This window comes from Trichosurus vulpecula, chromosome 7 (assembly GCF_011100635.1).
Source record: "Trichosurus vulpecula isolate mTriVul1 chromosome 7, mTriVul1.pri, whole genome shotgun sequence".
Taxonomy (NCBI): domain Eukaryota; kingdom Metazoa; phylum Chordata; class Mammalia; order Diprotodontia; family Phalangeridae; genus Trichosurus; species Trichosurus vulpecula.
This window is the reverse complement of record NC_050579.1, coordinates 3,572,351-3,592,981: the sequence shown is the minus strand read 5'-3', so window position 1 is coordinate 3,592,981 and position 20,631 is coordinate 3,572,351. Positions and strand designations below refer to the sequence as shown.

At 44.1% G+C, this 20,631-nt stretch overlaps 1 protein-coding gene across 1 annotated transcript in view; it reads right to left on the bottom strand.

Moving 5' to 3' along the window:
• Positions 1-213: 213 nt before the first annotated feature.
• The window catches only part of IQCA1 (IQ motif containing with AAA domain 1), a 241,362-nt gene continuing 220,944 nt past the window's right edge, over positions 214-20,631 (bottom strand). The window contains exons 18-20 of the mRNA XM_036766788.1: positions 16,638-16,815; positions 7,841-8,079; positions 214-360 (exon numbers count right to left, since the gene is read on the bottom strand). Coding sequence (XP_036622683.1) covers positions 214-360; positions 7,841-8,079; positions 16,638-16,815 — 564 coding nt within the window. The remainder of the gene's footprint in view (positions 361-7,840; positions 8,080-16,637; positions 16,816-20,631) is intronic.

The following is a 20,631-nucleotide window of genomic DNA, read 5'->3' as shown; positions in this document are numbered from 1 at the left end:
GTGCCAAAGTACTAATGGAATGAATATGAAAAATACAGGGACTGTTGTGTCCTGTCAATGGGCCACCACAGTTTGAAGAATTTTTTCCTTAGGGCTTCTTCAATAGGCAGGATTTTCTTAGGTCTGCATGCTGGGGCATAGATTCATTCTTTTCAGAGAAATGGTCAGCCTCAACATCAACGAGAGAGTTAAAGATGGTCGATACATGAAGAATTACTTTTTCTCTTTTCCCTTATTTTTCCCTTTCTTTTCTTTCTCCTTTCCTTTCCCCTTTCCTTTTCCTTTTCCTTTGTCCTTTGCATCAGCTCCAGACAATGCAATTTCTCTTTTCTTACCCAAAGGGGTCTTGGAGTACCAGGTCTGAAATCAAGGAAGGAACGAAGAAAATGTTAAAGTTTTGCATGCATTTGGTGGAAGGAGCCTTAGCAAACTCATTCCAATCCTTCTCATTCATGACAAAAGGTCAATGGAACCATTGATAACTGGGCATCTGACAAGGGCAAACAGTCGCCCAGATGGATTTCCATGTTGACATGACTGCACATTATGGGTATTTTCTGGCTCCAGTCAAGGATACTCTTCTCTCAAGTGGCTCAAAATCTAAGAGAAATATGAGACCACAATACCTGGTCATCCTCCTCCTAGTCACTTGCTATTGGTTAAAAACCTTAGGAAAAATTACTCACAGAAGAGATTAGACATGGAATTTAATCCAAAAGAGTCGATTTACAGATAGAAGTTTTTGAGAGAAGGGATGTTTTCTATTTTTGTATTTATATTCCTGGTGCCTGGAACATAGAAGGTCTATTATATATTTGTTGATCATTTGAGTAGGTAAACAAGTCTCTGAAGCAATGGAGTATGGTAGAGTAGTATTCAATAAATCAAAGGACATCAACTACTGGGGGTAAGAATTCCCTAAAAAAAACTTCTGGAACAACTGGAAAGCAGCCTGGCAGAAACTATATTTAGACCAACAACTTAGATCATACACTGACAATGAATTCCAAGTGGATACAGGGTCTAACTACAAAAAAACCATATCATTCAAAAATTAGAGGAGAGAGGGGATTGTCCTTATAATCAATGGTGGGTCCAATCTTGGCTAAATCGCAAAAGTTTGCTGTAAAAATTCTGAGTGATGAATGTCTGTTGAAAGGGGGTAATGGTCACTGGATAGCAGGCCTAAAAAGCCAGAAGCTTTCTTGGTTGCCATCATCACTGCCCTGCCAGCGCTGGTCTGGAAGGTTTAATTTGACTTGAAACTAGCCACCGAGCCTAGGGAGTCTGGGGGAGGGAGCTGGGGAATCAAGAGTCGTTACTAAAGTTCTCCATGCACCAGATTTCTGTTAAAAACTTTGTTAGCTCCAATGATGATGGTTCCTTGGTGCAGTCTATATGCAGCAGAGCATGACCCCAAAGGTGGGCTTTCCCAATCCCACTCCCCACGTCCCTCCCCAGATATGTTGTTGTTTCCCCATAGATATAGATAAAGCATTTATCAGACACTTACTGTGTACTGGGTCCTGTGCTAAGTGCTGGGAATACAAAGGAAGCATAAGGATAGTTACAATCTGCGAGGTCACCATCCAAGATCTGAACTCTCTGGGTCAATGGTTGGTGCAGTGGGAACATTCTCGGGCAATGTAGGGAGAGTATCCCGCTTAGGATGCTTGCCAGCTGAATGACCTTTCCGGGCCTCAGTTTTCTCCTCTGTAAACTGGGGATAATATTAGTACTTGCCTTGCTTGACCCACCACATAGATCATAGGGCTCTATGTCTAGACTTGGAAATGACCCCCATGGTCTCAGAGTCCAATGCCCTCATTTTACAGAACAGGAAACTGAGGCTTAGGGAGGTGAAAGTATTTGCCCAAGACTACAAGAAAGCGACAGAATGCTGGTTAGTGTTATTATTACAGTGTTAGAGAAACCCATTAGATTGGGAGTCTCTTAGTCTTTTGTTTTTCTTTGAATCTTGAGCACTTAGCACAGTGCCTTACACATAATAGGTACTTAATAAATGCTTATTGAATGACATTAGCTGCTATCATTGTCATCATTACCATCATCACCATCACCATCATCATCATCTCATCACCATCACCATCATCATCATCATTGTCACCATCATCATCTCACCATCATCATTACCATCACCATCATCATAATCATTGTCACCATCATCATGATCACCATCACCACCACCATCATCATCACCATCATCATCATCATTCCTGCCACTAAAGTCATCTTCTGATGATGCATCAAAAGTAACGACTTCCCCGAAGCCATGGCAATGAAGAAGAAGCTCTACCAGGTCCTACTACCAAGACCGGGAGGCTTTGAGGATGGACCTAACCATGGACTGCACGCCCCTGACCCCAGATGTTGGTCGTCTAGGGACCAGTCTAGCTAAGCCTGGCTCATCACTAGGTTGGATTGAGGGTGATGAATTGGGCAATTCTTAGAGGCAGATGCTAAGATAGAGGAGCTGTGGTCTCATTGGTGCTTGGAGCCCCTGCATTGATTAAAGCCATGGTCCCTTGATGTGGTGAGGCATCCTTCTAACATTGTTCTGGGCTTGGCAGCATGAGCTGCTTTCTGTTGTCAAGGGCAACAGGTATCCCTGGGACCCAAGGCTAAATCAGAAGGCCTAGGAGCCAGGGTTGGGGGTACGGGATGGGGATGGTCATCATCTCACTTTGGGAGGGTTGGAACAACAGGACTTGAAGATAAGCACAGCCTAGGTACTCCCCTTCTCCTTTGGCTCTCCAGCACATCCCATTCCTGGATGGAGAGATGGGATCTATTGGCCCAATCTACTGTTCCTGCCACTTCCACCCTGTCCCCCAGTCACTACTGCATCCTGCTATAGAATAAACACAATTATGAAACACAGGATCCTTGGGTTCATCAGTTCCCTTAACAAGAGGAAAACTTTGTGCAAAAAACCCACCCCCCCAAAAAAATCCCCAAACCAAAAACTGATAAAAATGGGGGTGGGGGATGAAGGTAATGGACCTGTGATTTCACTGGTGAGGAAATTCTTCTACCAATGCAGGTTGCCCCCTTCTCTGTAACTTAGAACCTTAGAGAGTTGTCTGGAGCCTTGAGAAGCAATGTGACTTGTTCAGGACTACAGTCAGTAGTGTCAGAGGAAGGGCTTGAACTCAGGACTTCCTGGCTCCAAGTCTGCCTCCTCAGGCCATCACTCAGGTCCTACTGCCTTGACTACAGCTTTAATCTGTCTGATGAAAAATGTTAAATTCTAGCTCACAAGGAACATCCAAAACCATGAAGACTGAAGGAAACAAAGGCAATGGGTATCTGGACTCCAGACAAGCAAGATGGAAGTCAACAAGCTGGTGGGAGGTCCAGTAGGGAGGTGAGGAGAGCAATGGCATGGTCAGCCCATGGAGACTCGGACTGCAGCAAGCAAGGGCAGATGTTAGCCCAGGCTGGCCAGGGTTCCCTGGGCTTCACCATTGTGACTCTCCCTGGAATTTCCTTTGGCCATGATGGTCTTGTTCTCACACTGGGGAGTTCCTCCAGAAGCCTCCATTTTGGGGACAGGCCCAGGCTGGTCAGGCTTCATTCCCCTCAAAGTTGTACTCTGATTCTAAACCAAGCCCTCACAGGAATATCTTCCTTCCTCTTTCAGCTCCTTTAAATGTTTTCTTCTACTCTTAGAATGTAAGCTACTTGGGGGCAGGCTCTGTCTCTATTTTTGCCTGTATTTGTATCTCCAGCACTTAATATAGTACCTGGCCCAGGGCAGATGCTTAATAAATGTTTGTTCCTTGCCATTAAAAACTGAGGGGGGGGGAATCTTAGACCTGGATCTCACTGACTTGGAGGTGGCAGGGACCTCAGAGACCCTCTATTCTGACCCTGTCACTTCAATCAAGGAGACAAAGTCATACCAAGGTCATGCTAGGTCACATCAAGATCATGCCAGGTCACACCAAGATCATACAAAGGTTAGACCAGGTCATACCAAGTCATGCCAAGGTCATACAAGGCCATACCAAGGTCATCCCAAATTCCATGGCAGATCATAGCAAGGTCATACCAGGTCACACTGAGATCATACAAAGGTTAGACCAGGTCATACCAAGTCACACCGAGGTCAGACAAGGAGTGTCCGAGGAAGCATTTGAAGTGAGGACCTCTGACTCTAGAGCCAGGATTTTTTCCCACTGCAGTCTCTAGTCTTAGGAAGCTTGCTTAGAGTCACGTGGTCAGCCTGGCTCTCTACTCACTCCACCTCACTACCTTCCTAGCTCCATAGAAGGGCGATGGGCTGCTTCTGGAGGCAGGGAGCTCCTCCTGTCTAATGCAGTTGCTGTTCAGTCATTTCAGTTGGGTCTGACTTCACGACCCCATCTGGAATTTTCCTGGCAAAGACACTGGAGGGGTTGGCCGTTCCCTTCTCCAGCTCATTTTACAGATGAGGCAAACAGGGTAAAGTGAGTTGCCCAGGGTCACACAGCTACTAAGGGTCTGAGGCCAGATCTGACTCCAAGCCCAGCGCTCTGTGCACTATGGCGTCCCCTAGCTGCTTCTCCCTAATAGAGCTCTTCAAAGTGAAGGCTGAAAGATGACTTGCCAGGGACATGGGAGTCTCTGTTGGGTAGGTGTTGGACCGCTTGGCCCCCCCTCAACTCAGAGCTTCTGCGAGCTTGACCCTAAATGTGAACAGCCCTTGAAGCCTGATCCCTGGAATGACTTGCTGTGCATCACCTAGATTTCTCTTCTGCACTCGGGATGTGTCTGACCGTTACCCAGCTTGGCCATGAAGAGATGAGCTTTGTTTTGGCACATGGAAACTGTCAGCTTTCTTTGAGAGGAATTCCAAATCTCGCTTTGCTACCAGAGAATCTTCGATCCTGAGCCTCCAATGGTTCAGGACGGTGACAAACTGGGCGATGGGGCCAGCAGGTGGCAGTCATAATTCAGTGTATTTAGTAATTAGTCTGAGTGCCAAGTATCACACTAGGGAATGAATTGTGGGTTTATTAAATGATTCAATTATTCAATGCATTGATCAAGAAAAAGATTTGGTGCTTAATTTGGGGAAAAAACTGACAAGATTAGGGAGGTGCCAGGCTGCAGCAAAGAAGAGACAAGAGGCCACCAACAGGGGCTAACTGAGGCACAGTACGCTTTCAGGTACTAACACGCCACTGACCTGCACATTCGGAATCAGAGTTTAATGAACATTAACAGAGGATTTTTTTTTGTTTTCGTGTTTGCTGTTTTTATTTTTGTGAGCAGTCCCAAAGAGAGACTTCATATCTGTTTAGGGCTTTTCAGGATCGAGAGAAACTGAAGAATAGGAAGTGGGGGTGGGGGGGATGCCATAGCTCATAGGATCATAGACTTGCAGGACTGGGAGAGAACTTACAGATCATTTAATCTTGTTCTCTTGTTTTTCAGATAAGGAAAGCGAGGCATGGAGAGGTGACATGACCTGGCCAAGGCCACACAGCTGTTTAATGTCACAGTCAGGACCAGGAAGCACCAGGGCTCTTCCCAATAGACCATATTACTTCTAACACCCCTGAACCCAGAGCATGGTGATGGATAAATAAATCCTTGTGGTCGCTCACACAGTCTGGCGAACTCTGAATTGTTCATTTCTTGGGGGAAGATGCAGACAATGCGGGTCAGGAGCTCGCCTTAGTGCATCCTAGTGGTCAAGCCTACTGAGGGTGAGTGAAGGTATTCGGGCTAGGATAAGAAATATGGGATTCCCCATGTGCAGCATGACCATTTCGTGTTGGAAATGGACAAGGAGACCTGTAATTCCCCATGTGAAGCATGACAATTCCATGTTGGAATTCGACAAGGAGATCTGTAATTCCCCATGTGCAGCATGACAATTCCATGTTGGAAATCGACAAGGAGATCTGTAATTCCCCATGTGCAGCATGACAATTCCATGTTGGAAATCGACAAGGAGATCTGTAATTCCCCATGTGCAGCATGACAATTCCATGTTGGAAATGGACAAGGCTGCCTCTTCTGAGGAATCAGGCACCCTGGAGGAGTGGAGTGAGTTTTGATCAAATAAGAGGATTTGGGTTCAAATCCTTTGGGTTCAAAAGCTTTGCTCCTAACACCTGCTAAACTTTGGGCAAGTCATTCAAACTTTAAGCCTTAGTTGTCCTGTTTGTTAAAAAATAAGGGCAGGGGGCGGGGCTTGGATTAAATGTCCTCTGAATTCCCTTCCAGCTCTAGATCTAGGACCTTTGACCTTTCTCGACCTTTGTGACTTTGGACAATTTGGAATTGCTTCTCTGGTCTCATTTTCTGACTCTGACTCTGGCTAGACGGACTGTGAGGGGCAGCTGGGAGGCCCCGATGGTTAGAGTGCCAGGCCCGGAGTCAAGAAAACTGGCCTCAGACACTTGGCAGCTGTGTGACCCTGGGCAAGTCACTTAACCTCTGCTCGCTTCGGTCTCCTCGAGAATCATGCTGGCTCTCACCTCCCAGGGCTGCTGTAAGCGCCCCGTGAGCTCGTCTTTGGCGCCCTCCGGGCTCTCTGTCAGGCCCATTCCCGTCCCTCTAGGACCCTCTGGTTCGCGCCCTCAGTTATAATCTCTTTAAAGCCATCTAAGAAGTGCCAATGGGCGAGGGAGAGAGGGTTTCTTTTCAATATCATAAGCGAGAATTAAAAAGGCAACTGCCTCGTCCAGAGAAGGTGACAGCGGGGGGGCGGGGGGGCAGACGTTGGCAGCTGCGATCGCCAGGTTTAAAGAGGTGCCCCCCCCTCCACGCCCCTAGGGACCCTCCCCCTTGACGCTGCGCGGAATTCCGGCCGGAGGTGACCCAGGAAGACGACCTTTCCCCTTCCTCGGAAGCGCCGGGGATGAAGGATGCTCGGAAAGGGATGCGTTTCACAGGAACATTTCTGTAATGACAGCTCGGTGATCTCCGTGGCTTACTTCCGAAGACAATGTGCTTTAATTTATTTTCTTTTGAGTCAATCAGGGTTAAGTAGCTCGACCAGGGGGACACGGCCGCTAAGTGTCCGAGCTCGTATTTGAACTCAGGTCCTGCCGACTCCGAGGCTGAAGCCTTACGCCCTGCGCCCCCTGGCTGCCGCGCCCAAAGATGACACTACACCTTAAAAGAAACCCCAGCGCCTGGGTTACAGGTTTCCTCTGAGCTGGCCCCGCGTTTCAGGCAGCCTAGCACCGGGGACAGAAGGCTGGCTTTGGCGTCAGGAGGACCCGAGGACTCATCCTGCCTCGGGCAGCCCAGTGGTGTGACTCTGGGCAAATCACATAACTTCACTCAGCCTCAGTTTCCTCATCTGTAATCCAGCAGCATTTACCTCCCAGGGCTGTTGTGAGGATCAAATGAAATATCCATAAAGAGTTTTGCAAAATAAAGGGGCTTTTAGCAATTGTTTCCTCTAAATTTGGGAATATTTTCCCTCTATTTCTTCTGAGTTGTTTTTGTGTGTATGTGTGTGTGGGGGGTGTTGGGTTGAGGGTAGAGGCAAGCGAGTGTCAGTGTGTCTTTGCCTGGTGGGGTCAAAGGGACCTGAATATTAGATAATCACAGATTTTGAGCTGGAAGGCCATTGTGGTCAATCCTTACCTCTTACAGATGAAGAAAGGGAAGGCCCGAGAAATTAAGGGACTCGCTTATTGGGGGCAGAAGGGGGTCTGGAGCCCAGGTTCTCTCAGTTCCTATACAGTGTTCTCTTTCTCTGTCCCCACCCTGGCTATCCAGACCAAGGGCTCTCTAGATCAAGCAGTGGAGGGTGAGGTCAGCATGGGGCACCTTCTGTGGTCAAGCCCCAGACCGGCTGTGCTTAGCTTACCTTAAAGCTCTCTTCCTCCTCTTTGTACACGGGGTCCATCCGAGCCAGGCTCGTGATGAACTCCACGGCTGTCAGAGCCTTTTGCTTCTGCTGCCGGACTCGCCGATCGGTGAGGATGTTTTTTATGACCTGCACTATTTGTCCTTGGGTGAATCCATCGGTGACCTTGGAGAGACAGCTGATGTTCAGTGAGTTGGTGATCTTTCCTCCAGCCTGTTGAATCACTTGCTTCCACAATACTGGTTTGTCCAAAAAACAAAAGAGAGAGAGAACATGGAAGACTGGATGAGTTGCCACTCCAGCCTTCTCTCAAAAGCATCATCTCAGTGTGAAGAAGGTGGAACAAGGCTGCCCTGACAGAGCCAGCTCCCAACCAGCTGGTGGCCCAACAAATAACGATCCCCAATACCTCCTTCTGCAGGGACTACTATTTTCTTATACTATTTTCAGTAGGCATTATAGACACTATGCCATTCAGGTCTCATAACGGCCCTATGAAGCAAGCAGGAAGGAGACGATCATCTTCGTTTTATGAATGTACAATACAAGGTCCAAATCATGGTGGATAGACTATAGGACTAGGAGCTAGGAAGACCTGGGTTCAGATCTTGCTACTGACATTTACTGGGCACATCACTGAACATCTCCCAGCCTCAGTTTCCTCAGCTGTAAAATTGTACTGGATTTCCTTGGAAGTCCCTTCCAGATCTAATGTGAACATTTCCCATGATTTGTCCAAGGTCATATTGCTAGCAAATAGCCCAACTAGGACTTGAACCTGAATCCTCTCACTGCAAATCCAGCTCGCTTTTCTCGGAACCAGGTCTCTCTGACTCACTGACTCCACTCGGTCTCCTATTGCCATTGTGTCTTTCACTAACACGAGTCGCCTCTTGTGGTCTCTATGTTTAACTTTTGGTTACATGGATGTAATGGCGAGCAGGGTTTTTTTTGGTGTTTTTTGGTGTTTTTTCTTTTGGAATGCTTCTCAGCACTGGGGCCATTGAGTGCCTTTGATTGAGTCTTGCCTTTGTTTCAATCAAGAGTCTTTGATTGAATCAAGAGTTGCTGATGACCTGTTTAAGTCACAAGAAACCTTGAGTCACATGGGTTTGAGTCACATGGTTGTGATGCCCTCTGATCCTGAAGAAAAGTATAATATACTCGGAGGTTGGCATTTTGCTTTGGGGCTCACTCATTGGAAGAGTGTTCTTGTAATTTCACCAGACAAGATTCTGGGTAGCCATTAAGGAGCCCCCTGCCTTTGAAAACCCGGATGTTGGTGCTTCTCTCTCTGATAACTATGTATGAATTGCTACAGTCAGATAGAAGCCTGTCTGTTGATTTGTATTATTTTCTCTGTTTATAATTTCTGTTTGTGTTCTCTCTGAAGTTCAGGGTGCTGACTTTTCCCCCTGAACTAAGTGAATGATATATGTATCTTTAATTAAAGTGAGATTGTAAACCCTTTAAAGTTGCTTTCCTTAGAAAAGCAGATCAAAGAACCTGTGCTAACAGCCCTCCTGTGTGTTGGTGTTATTGGTCTTACACAGCCACAGTAGTGGCAAGTAGCATTGCTGTTACAACAGACTATTCCACTAAGCAGAACATCTCATTTACCAACCATTTTGGATAATGGGAGTTGTCTGCCTAGACTTTTCTCTGAACAAATTTTCATTTTCACCTTATAATTGCATGGCTAAAGAGCCAGCCTTGGAGTCCACAAGACCTGGGTTCCAGTCCTGCCTCTGACCCATCCTGGCTGGGTCACTCGGCTCTGGGAGTCTCCCCAGTAACTCTCCAAGACTCTAACTATGGGTCAGTTACCCTTCTCCATTGGTAAGGGGGCTTCCTCCCAGCACGGTCCTGACCAATGAAGTGCGATGTGTGGACCAATTAGGTCATTCGATGGGGAGTTTCGGTCTACATGTCAAGTACTGCTAGGCTTAGTGACTCTTAATGGCATCCTATGGCTAGAGCTGGAAGGCACCTTGGAGGGCATCCAGTCCAAACTCCCATTTTACAGAGGAGGGAAAGTGACTTGACCAAGGTCACCCTGAGCCAGGCTTTGAACCTGTCAGATCCATCCTCTTTTCCTGTGGGCTATGCCACCTCTCCTCCTGGACATGGACATTTCACTCCCCCCTCTGTCCCCTCCCTTGCAAGCCCTAAGCCCCCGGGAGCGTGTCTAGTTGGAGGCTGGGCAGCCTTGAATCCAGGGCTACAATGAATACAGATGACAAAATTGCACAGGACCTGAGTTACAAACTTCAGAGTGGACCAAGCCAGAAAAATTAGAGGCTGCTTATTTTCATTGCCCAAGAACTCTTGGTTTTACAAAAGGATTGACTGCCGGGCTCCTTGAATAAACCCCCGAGTCCCCTTGCTGCACTTAAAATACCATTTCAATGACAAAAACTCCATTCACGCACCATCTTTGCCCCAACATGCCTACTCTTAATGGGAGCTAAAGCGAGAGTGGGCCTTATTCTCCATAACTCATTGAATGGTGTCCTGGTGGTATAAAAGACTTAAATGCAGTTTGCAAAGGGACCTGATTTATAACTAGAGATGTGTTTAGGTTCTCGGGAAATCAGGCTCAACATTTGTGAAACACTTTGATGTTCCCTGAGGAAAAGGTTATTAAAACGTTTTTAAAGTCTAATTTTTGTTAGAAGAGTTAAAAACTTTGACTTGAAACTAACCACAGGCCCACCTGACTAATCCTTCTCTAACAAACTCTCAATTGGAGATGAAATAGGAAAAATAAGCATAAAGATGAGAATTACCCAATCTACAATGCCCAACATTTCCCAAGTGCCTGTTTTGTATAGAGCTGTATGGCAGGCACTGGGGAAATGTAAAATATAGGGAAAAAAGAGAAAATGCCCCTGCTTTCATGGGGCTTACAGTCTAGCAGAGGGTAAGGTACCAGCACACACAGCTGGAATGCAAAATGCTAGGTGCAAATTCTCATGTGCAGTCAGATGCTACTAGATGGCAACTTGTGGGAGGATGCTGTTTGTAATGAACTTTATTTCTTTTCAAAATTGCAAATGACTTGATTTAATAAAAATATTCACTTGAACGATTATTTTCTTAAAACTTGTATTTGCTGAAAAGCCTCTAGGAATTTTTTTTTTACCAGAAGCATATAGTGAAGTAATTGTGGTCCTCATATTTAAATCCTTAGTGAGACAATAATACTTTTTTCCTCCTAACTTTTTTATATTATTTCTTTATTTTTAACATTTTCTTCACTTAAATTTTTGAGTTCCAGATTCCATCCCTTCCTCCCATCCCTCCCCCACTCACTGAGAAGGCAAACAATGATATTAATTATAGACATGAAATCATGCAAAACATATTTGCATATTGAGCATATTACAAAAAATTAAAAAAAAAACCAAAGAAAACAAAAAAAATACACTTCAATTTCCACTCAGAATTCATCCACTCTCTTTCTGGAGAGGGATAGCATTTTTTTTTCATCATGATTCCTTTGAAATTGTTTTGGATCACCGTATTGAACAGAGTAGCCAAGTCTTTTATGGTTAATCATCATTACAACACTGCTATTAATGTGTACAACCATCTCCTGGTTCTTCTCACTTTATTTTGCATCAGTTCATATAGGGCTCCCCATTTTTTTTCTGAAGCCATGCCCCTCATCATTTCTTACAACCCAATGGTATTTCATCACAATCACATGCCACAACATATTCAGTCAGTTCCCAACTGACGGGCATCCCCTCAATTTCCAATTCTTTGCCACCACAAAGAGCCACTGTAAATATTTTTGTACATATAGATCCTTTCCTTTTTTCTTTAATCTAATTGGGAGACAGACCCAGTAGTGGTATTGCTGGTTCAGATTTATAGTTCTCTGGGCATAGTTCCAGACTGTTCTCTGGAATTGTTGGACCCGTTCACTGCTCCAATAACAGTACACTGATGTACCTATTTTTCCTCATCCCCTCCAGCCTGTGCTATTTTTGATAGGTGTGAGTGGGTACCTCAGAGTTGTTTTAATTTGTCTTTCTCTAATAAATGATTTAGAGCATTTCTTTATATGACTATAGATAGCTTTGATTTCTTTTCTGAAAACTGTCTGTTCATATCCTTTGACCATTTAGCATTTGGGGCATGGCTCTTATGTTTATCAGTTTGATTCAGTGCCATATATATCGGGGAAACGAGGCCTTTGTCAGCAAAATTTGCTGTAATTTTTTGGATATTATTTCATTTTCTATGGTACATTTTTGTAAAATGTAGTTTCCCTGATTATCTCTTTCAATTAGGTCTAATTTGGCTTTTGCTTTGTCTGAGATCACAATTGCCACTCCTGCTTTCCTCACTTTAGCTGAAGCGTAATAGACTCTTCTCCAGCCCTTCACATTCTACGTAGGTTCTTCTGACCCAAGTGTGTCTCTTGTACACAACATATTGTTGGATTCTGGTTTCCAATCCACTCTGCTATCCAGTTCCATTCTATGGCTTAGCTCATTCCATTCACATTCACAGTTATGATCACTAACTGCTCTACCTCATTTCCCTCTGTTTATCCTCCTTTTTCTCTCTTTTTTATTCCTGTCCCTCCTTAAAGGTCTGTTTTGCTTCCAACCACTGTCTCCTCCAATGTGCTCTCCCCTTTATCACTCCTCCCCTCATTTTGCTTCACCTCTTCTCTTGCTATCTTCCTGTTGGGTAAGATAGATTTCTCTACCCAACTGAGTACGTGTATATATCCTTCCTTCTTCGGACCAATTCTGATGAGAGTAAAGTTTAAGTATTGCCTGCCACCCCTACCCATTTCCTCCTCCACTATAAAGCCCTTCCTTGTATTTCTCCTTTAAATTATAAAATTTGCCCCATAGTCTCTCCCTTTCCCCTTCTGCCGATGCACCTTCTTTCTCACCCCTTGTTCTTTTTTTTTTTTTCGGTGCTTATCTCAACATAATTATCTCACACCCATGCCCTCTCTCTATGCAGACTCCTTTTAACTGCCTTAATAATGATACAGTTCTTCAGAGTTACATGTATCATCTTCTCATATAGGAATGTAAACAGTTTAACTCCATTGAGTCCCTCATGATTACTCTTTCATGTTTACCTTTTCATGCTTCTCTAAAGTCTTTGGTCTGAATGTCAAAATTTCTATTTAGCTCTGGTCTTTTCATCAGAAATGCTTCAAAGTCCTCTATTTTATCAAATATCCATTTTCCCCTGTAGGATTATGCTATTTGCTGGGTGGGTTATTCTTGATTGGAATCCTAGCTCTTCTGCCCTCTGGAAGATAATAATCCAAGACCTCCACTCCTTTAATATAGAAGCTTCTAAATCTTGTGTGATCCTGATGCTGGCTCCACAATATTTGAATTCTTTCTTTCTGGCTGCTTGCAATATTTTCTTCTTGATCTTGGAACTCTGGGGTTTGGCTGTAATATTCCTGGGAATTTTCATTTTGGCGTCTTTTAGAATGAGAACAGTGAATTATTTCAATTTGTATTTGACCCTCTGGATCTAAGCTATTAGGTCAGTTTTCTTTGATAATTTCTTGAAATGTGATATCTAGGCTTTTTAAAAAAAATCATGGCTTTCAGTAGTCCAATAATTCTTAAATTATCTCTTTTCAACATATTTTTCAAGTCAGTTGTTTTTCAGTGAGATATTTCACATTTCCTCCTATTTTTTCATTCTTTTGACTTTGTTTTATTGTTTCTTGAAGTGTCAGGGAGTCATTAGCTTCCCCTGGCCCAATTCTAATTTTAAGGAATCTTTTTCTTCAGTGAGCTTTTGTGTCTCTTTTTCCATTTGGCTAATTCTACTTTTTAAGATTTTGAATTTTCTTCAGTGAATTTTTGTGCTTCTTTTATCATTAAGCCAATTTAATTTTTTATGGTGATTATCCTCAGTATTTTTTTGCGCCTCTTACCAAGCTGCTTTCTTGCATCACTCTCATTTCTTTTCCCAATTTTGCCTCTACCTTTTACCTCTCTTCTTAATGCTTCCAGGAATTATTGCTGGCCTTGGGCAAAGTTAGTATTTATATTTGGGGCTTTGCTTGTAGCTGTTTTCACAGTTTGTCATTTCCTAAGTTTATGTCTAGGACTTCCCTGCCACAGTAGTAACTTTTTATGGTCAAGTTCTCTTTTTTTTATTGTTTGCTCATTTTCCAAGTCTATTTCTTCACTTTGAGCTTTATATTAAAGTTGGGCTCTTTTTACCTGGGGGTAGGGAGGCACCATACCAAGCTTCAGGCTTTTTTGTGCAGCTGTTTTCAGAGCTGGTTCTGGGGGTCTGCAAACTTTTGGTGCTTTCAAGGTGGTGTTATTCTGGGAGAAGCGTGGTCACTGCTCTCCTGGTCTATCCTCTGGTCTTTATCCAAGAAAGATACCGGATCCCCTGTAGCCGCAAATACTAGTGTTTCTCTTGGCCCTGGAATGGTGACCAATCACAAGCACTCATCTCTTTCCTGGGGCTTCAACTCAGAACTTCTTATAGGCGATAGAGTTGCCAATTAGCACCAATTCTATCTAGTGCCAGTGAAAGGTCCCATAATCTCTTTCTGATGAGTAGTCCAAGGCCCTTACTGCCTCTGGGCTGAGAACTCCTAGAGCTGCTACTCTTTTTATAGGCTTTAAAAGATGGGCAGGCATTTGGTAGGTAGGGAGAGGGAATTCTCAAAAAAGTAAATGACCCGAGCAAAGACATGAAGGGGTTGGGATGTGATAGTCCAGGACCAGAGGGATCTCTGGCTTGGCTGGAATGAAAAGTAATCAGAGGGGAGTGGATGAGACAAGTCTGGGAATATATGGTTAGCATGCTGGGTCGTGGAGGGCTTTGGAGATCACGCACAAGAGTCTAAACAACAGGGAGCCATTGATGACTTTTGAGCAAAGCAGTGGCTCGGTTAGGCCATATGTATATATATGTACATATATATATATATATTATACACACACACATATGTATATATATATGTATCTATGTAGATGTATCTCTGTCCACATGAAGACACTCCCTAGATTCCCCGGGCACAGCGCTCCATTGGAGGCTAACAAAGACCTGGCAGTGATGCCACAGGAGCGCCAGGGATCAGAGCTGGGAGTCAATATCAGCCACTGAACCCAGAAGCTTTCTCAGACAAAGTTGTGGCTTTTATTTATTTTATCATATACAAAGTATGAACAAGGGCCTCTTTTCTCTAGTGCACCCTAAATACTTCTGCCAAACTGACACACCCAAGGCACAGTCTGATTGTGTTATTCTCTTGATCAAGAAACCCAGCGGCTTCCCCTTGCCTTGAGGGTACAGCAAACAAAGTTGATTCCTCTGCTCAGCATTTAAAGCCTTCACAGTCTGACTCAAACTGCTCACCTCTGACACCTTCTGTAAGGCATTAGGCAATTCCCTGTGCCTCCCTGGAACTCAGTTTACTTATCTGTAAAATGAAGCAGTTGGACTAAATGGGCTCTGAGGCCCCTTCCAGACCTAGGTCCATGATCTTGTAATCTCATGACTTTGCCAGACTGTGCCCATGACTCCCCCTCACAGGCTCTGGTTTCAGCCAAGGAAGCCTCTTAGCTGTTCCCATGTGTGCCGTCCGATCCTTGCTGCCCTATGCCTGGAGTGCTCCTCCTCCTCTCCTTTTCCTTTTGAAAACCTCTGGCTCCATTCAAGGCTTAACTCAAGGGCCACCTCCTTCTGATCCCAGCATCCCTCCCATGATGTCTTTTCATTGACTAATAATAATAGCATTCATATGGTGCTTTAAGATTGGCAAAGCACCTGTTATAAGGAAACTGAGGCAGACAGCAGTTAAGTAGCTTTGCCCAGGGTCACACAGGTAGTTAATATTTGAGGCAGGATTTAAACTCAGATCTTCCTGACTCCAGGCCCAGCACTCTATCTACTGAGCCATCTATCTACCTCACCAGAGCAGAATGTAAGCTCCATGAAAGCCGGGACTGTTGAGTGGTCTCTGTTTTCCTAGCACCCAGTACACTGAGTGACACATAATAGGCATTTCATGAATGCTTGCTGATTCAGACTGGGTGGGATTTTCTATAGGCCCAGGAGAATTTATCCTCATCGGAGACAGGGCTGTGTATTTCCCTTTTTGTTTCTGTATCATGGACACCCAGCACAGTGTTGGCACATAGCTCTGACAGGACATCTCACATGGTGGTTGGGACATAAATGCGCCTGGAGTTGAATTTCTAATTTAAAATCTGTGAAAAGAAACAGCTCTTTACTTCTTAAAAACAACCAACCAAGCAAATATCGTTAGGCAGAGCCAATGAAGAGCCTAAGCCCAGAGGATGCTCCAGGTTTGAGGTGGGAGAAGACACTGTTTTATTATTTTTTGCAACCTGAATATTTTGGTGCTCTGGAAAACAGATAACAGGATCTATGAAAAAGATGCTGAATGTCTGTTCAACGAGAGATTCGGTTCTCCCTTCCTGTCGAAAGAAACATTAGCATCCATAAGGGCTCTTGTTATCTGGCCAGCCCCAAATGATCACCCTCATCCACATTCATCTCATCCACACAACATGAAACACATTCATGACAGAACAAAGCCACATTACCGCACTTTCATGAGCGGGTGAGTTATATTCCCCACATCATTTCAACAAAATTCTCAGGTGTGGAGGCTCCTCTGGATCCTGAGTTTGGCTTAAATCATTTCTGACAAAAGATGGGAAAGGAAAGCAAGGCAAGCTCCCAAGAACACAACCAGTGGCTGGAGCTATGAGATACTGGGCTTGTAAAAAGGATTGAGGGCACTTGCCGAATCTGGAGGCATAGTCTGGCCTGGGGATCATGATAATCTTCTGGTAGACTTTGCACAGGGGCTTGATATCAGCCTCGAAGGGGCACTTGGTGGTCCCCACAATCAGGATCCGATCCTCAGGCTTCATCAGTTTTATGATTTTGGGCAGCTGCTTTTTCAGACGTCTAGGCTCCATCTGGGGAAAAGAAAGAGGAGAGAGACTGACTCAGAGAGAGACAGAGACAAAGAGACAGAAACAAAGGCAAAGAGACAGAGAGATGAAGATAGAGGGAAAGGAGAAACAGAAGCAGAGACAAGGAGAGATGCACAGAAAGATAGGAGAGAGAGAGGGAGAGAGAGAGGGAGAGAGAGAGAGAGAGAGAGAGAGAGAGAGAGAGAGAGAGAGAAAGAGAGATTAGTCTGGATAAATAGGAAGGATTAAGACGGGCAAATCAATCAATAAGCATTTGTCAGGCACCTATGTACCAGGCACTGTGCTAAATATTTCTGGCAAAAGAATGAGAAAGTTCTGACTCTTTCTCAGTGAGAAAATTTCCTCAGTTCTGTGTCTTGGGATAACAACTGGCACGTCTGGTCAGTTCAGGATTTGCTTCCTGGTAGGGCCTTGTGATTTGGGCTGCCGGTACTTCCTCCGTTATTCATTTGTGGAACAGAGGAAGGAAAGGAAGAAGGAAGGAAGCCTCTGTCTCAGGGGCCAATCCTCTGGACGAGCCTGGGAACCATCAGCTGCTTCTCTTCAGGAAGGAAGCTTGCTGGGCTTCATGGTGAGGCCTGGATGGAGCAGGCTTCTTTTTCCTCTTGGTTTGTTTGCAAATGCATTGATTTATGAGAGGAGCTAAATGTTTTCTTCAGTGTCTGGCACAGCAAAGACATACTGAGGTCTCAGCTCCAACCTCCTCAATGCCTGGTCAAGGAAGGAGGTGGGACTTATCTGTTAAAAGCAGTTCTTCAATAATTAGATGTCTACTGTTTCTGCATGATTTTGCCACAAATGGGAGGGGCTGAGCAGGAGCCAATCGGGCTCTGGGTTCGACCCATAGATTAAGCTCCCAGATTTAGAGGTAGAAGGGATCTTGGAAGGCACTGACTCCAGCCTTCTCATTTTATAGATGTGAAAATTTAGGTCCACGAAGGTAAAGTGTTTTGCTAAGTGTCACAAGGTGGACCATAGGCTCATTGATTTAGAATTAAGAAGGACCTCAGAGGTCAACTATTCCAATCCTTACTCCCCCCACCCCCTTTTACAGATGAAGGAGCTGAGGTCCAGGGAGGTGACCTTCCAAGGGTCACACAGATCGCCACAGAATGCCAGGATTTGAACCCAGGTCCTTCGAATCCAAAGTTGGCACCATGCTGCCACAAGGCGACTTAGCAATTAAGGGTCAATTGAGGTTTCAGTCTAGGACGCAGTCAGCTAGTACCAGCTTTGGCTTCCACTGGACTTCAGCTGCCTCTTCCTTGTCTTGACTCCCATCACTGTCCATTCCCTCCCTTCCCTCCCTTCTCTCTTCCCTGTATCCCCAAACATGGCTCAAGGTGCTGTAAAGGGGGATAGCCTTGAAGACCAGTCCCTTCCAGGTAGAGATCCACAACACTATGACCTCTATTTATCCATTTTCTTTATTTCATCTGGGGATCCAACAGCTTCCCCAGGATGAGAAAAGTCCTCCTTCCCAAACCCCTCAAGAGTTGTGGGTTGCTACAATCAATCATCAACATGTATTAAGCCCCTATTGTATGCCAGCTCCATGATCACAAATCACTAAAATGCAGCAATGTGTGCTTTCTCTATGCTCCTCTATGTCCCCACTGAATTTTTGTTGTTCAGTTGTTTCCAGTTGTGTCTGATTCCCCATGACCCCATTTGGGGTTTTCTTGTCAAAGATAATGGAGTATCTCTGCTATTTCCTTTTCCAGCTCATTTGACAGATGAAGAAACTGAGGCAAACAGGGTGAAGTGATTTGCCCAGGGTCCCATAGTGTCTGAAGCTGGATTTGAACTCAGGAAGATGAGTTTTCCTATCAACTATCAACATATTAGCCTGAGGTCAAAAGAAAAGGCCATGCTTGTATTTTGAAGTGGCAAAAGCTGGAACGGAGCCTATCATCGATTCCAGAATCTGCATTTAAGGAAAGAGAGGAGCCTTGAACCCAGCAGCCTCAAGTGGCTTTGGGCTGTGTCATGGGCATTGCTAGCTTACAATTAGCCCAGAAGTAGCAGTGGGTCCTTGGAGTTGGTGTCGGCAAGCAGCTAAAAACAACAAAGAGAGAGCTGCTCCTGGCTCTTGGGAGGCCTAGGGACGTTTGAAGTCCACACAATAGCAATAGATGTGAAACATCTAAAAGAGGATTTTCTTTTGCTTCCCAGATTTCTTTTCTGTGCATTGGAACTGGAATAAGTGACAGAGAAGGCAGGCACGAGAAAAACCAAGGATGAGAAGAGGGACAAATGGGAGTGAGGTAGGAGGCGGGACCGCCCACACAGAGTCTTTAAACAGAGGCTGGACGACCACTTGTTGGATATGGTTTTTTTTTAAAACATATTTAATCCACCCCCCATTATGTCAAGACAATTTTTGGCATTAATTTTTACAAGATTCTGAGTTCCGAATTTTTTTCCCTCTATCACTCCCCACCCCTCTTCCTAAAATGGTGGGCAATTTGACATAGGTTCTACATGTGCTATCATGTAAAACATATTTACATATTAGTCACAGCTGTGAGAGAAAAAAACAGATCAAAAGGAAAAAGAATAAAGTAAGTGAAGTGTCCATCAGTTCTTTACCTGGATGTGGACAGCATTTTCCTCTGTAATTGTCTTGGATCATTGTGTTGCTGGGAAGAGCTGAGTCGTTTGTAGCTGATAATCACACAATGTTGCTGATACTGTGCTTGGTTCCTGTTTCTGCTCATTCCACTTTGCATCAGTTCATACAAATCTTTCCAGGTTTTTCTGAAATCTGCCTGTTTATCATTTTTTATAGCACAATAGTATTACATTACATTCAAATACCACAGCTTGTCCAGCCATTCTCCAGTAGATGGGCATCTCCTCAACTTCCAATATTTTGCCACCATGAAGAAGGCTGCTATAAATATTTTTGCACATGGAGGTCTTCAGGATGCAGACCTCATAATGGTATTGTTGGATCAAAGGGTATGCAGAGTTTGGTTGCCCTTTGGGCATTGTTCCAAATTGCTCTCCAGAATAGTTGGATCAATTCACAACTCCACCAACAGTGTATTAGTGTCACAATTTTCCCACATCTACTCCAACATTTATCATTTCCTTTTTTCATCATATTAGCCATTCTGATAGATGTGAAGTGTACCTTGGAGTTATTTTAATTTGCATTTCTCTAAACAAAAGAGATTTAGAGCACTTCTTTATATGCCTATATATGGCTTTGATTTCTTCATCTGAAAACTGCCTGTTTATATTCTTTGACCATTTATCAATTGGAGAATGGCTTGTATTCTTATAAATTTGATTCAGTTCTCTATATATCTAAGAAATAAAGCTTTTATCAGAGATACTTGCCGTAAAGATTGTTTCCCAGCTTTCTGCTTTCCTTCTAATCTTGATTATATTGGATTTGTTTGTGCAAAAGATTTTTAATTTAATATAATCAAAATTATCTATTTTACATTTCATAATGCTCTCTATCTCTTGTTTGGTAATGAATTCTTCCCTTCTCCATTGATCTGATGGGTAGAATATTCCTTGCTCTTCTAATTTCCTTATGGCATCACCCTTTATATCTAAAGCACGTACCAATTTTGACCTTATCTTGGTATATGGTTTGAGACGTTGGTCTATTCTTAGTTTGTGCCCTATTGCTTCCCAGTTTTCCAATCTGACTCTGTCTCCTTGAAGAATTTGGATGCTATACCATTTGGTATATATATGTTTAATATTGATATTACTTCATTGCCTATGGTACCTTTTAGCAAGATGTAGCTTCCTTCCTTATCTTTTTAAATTAGGTTT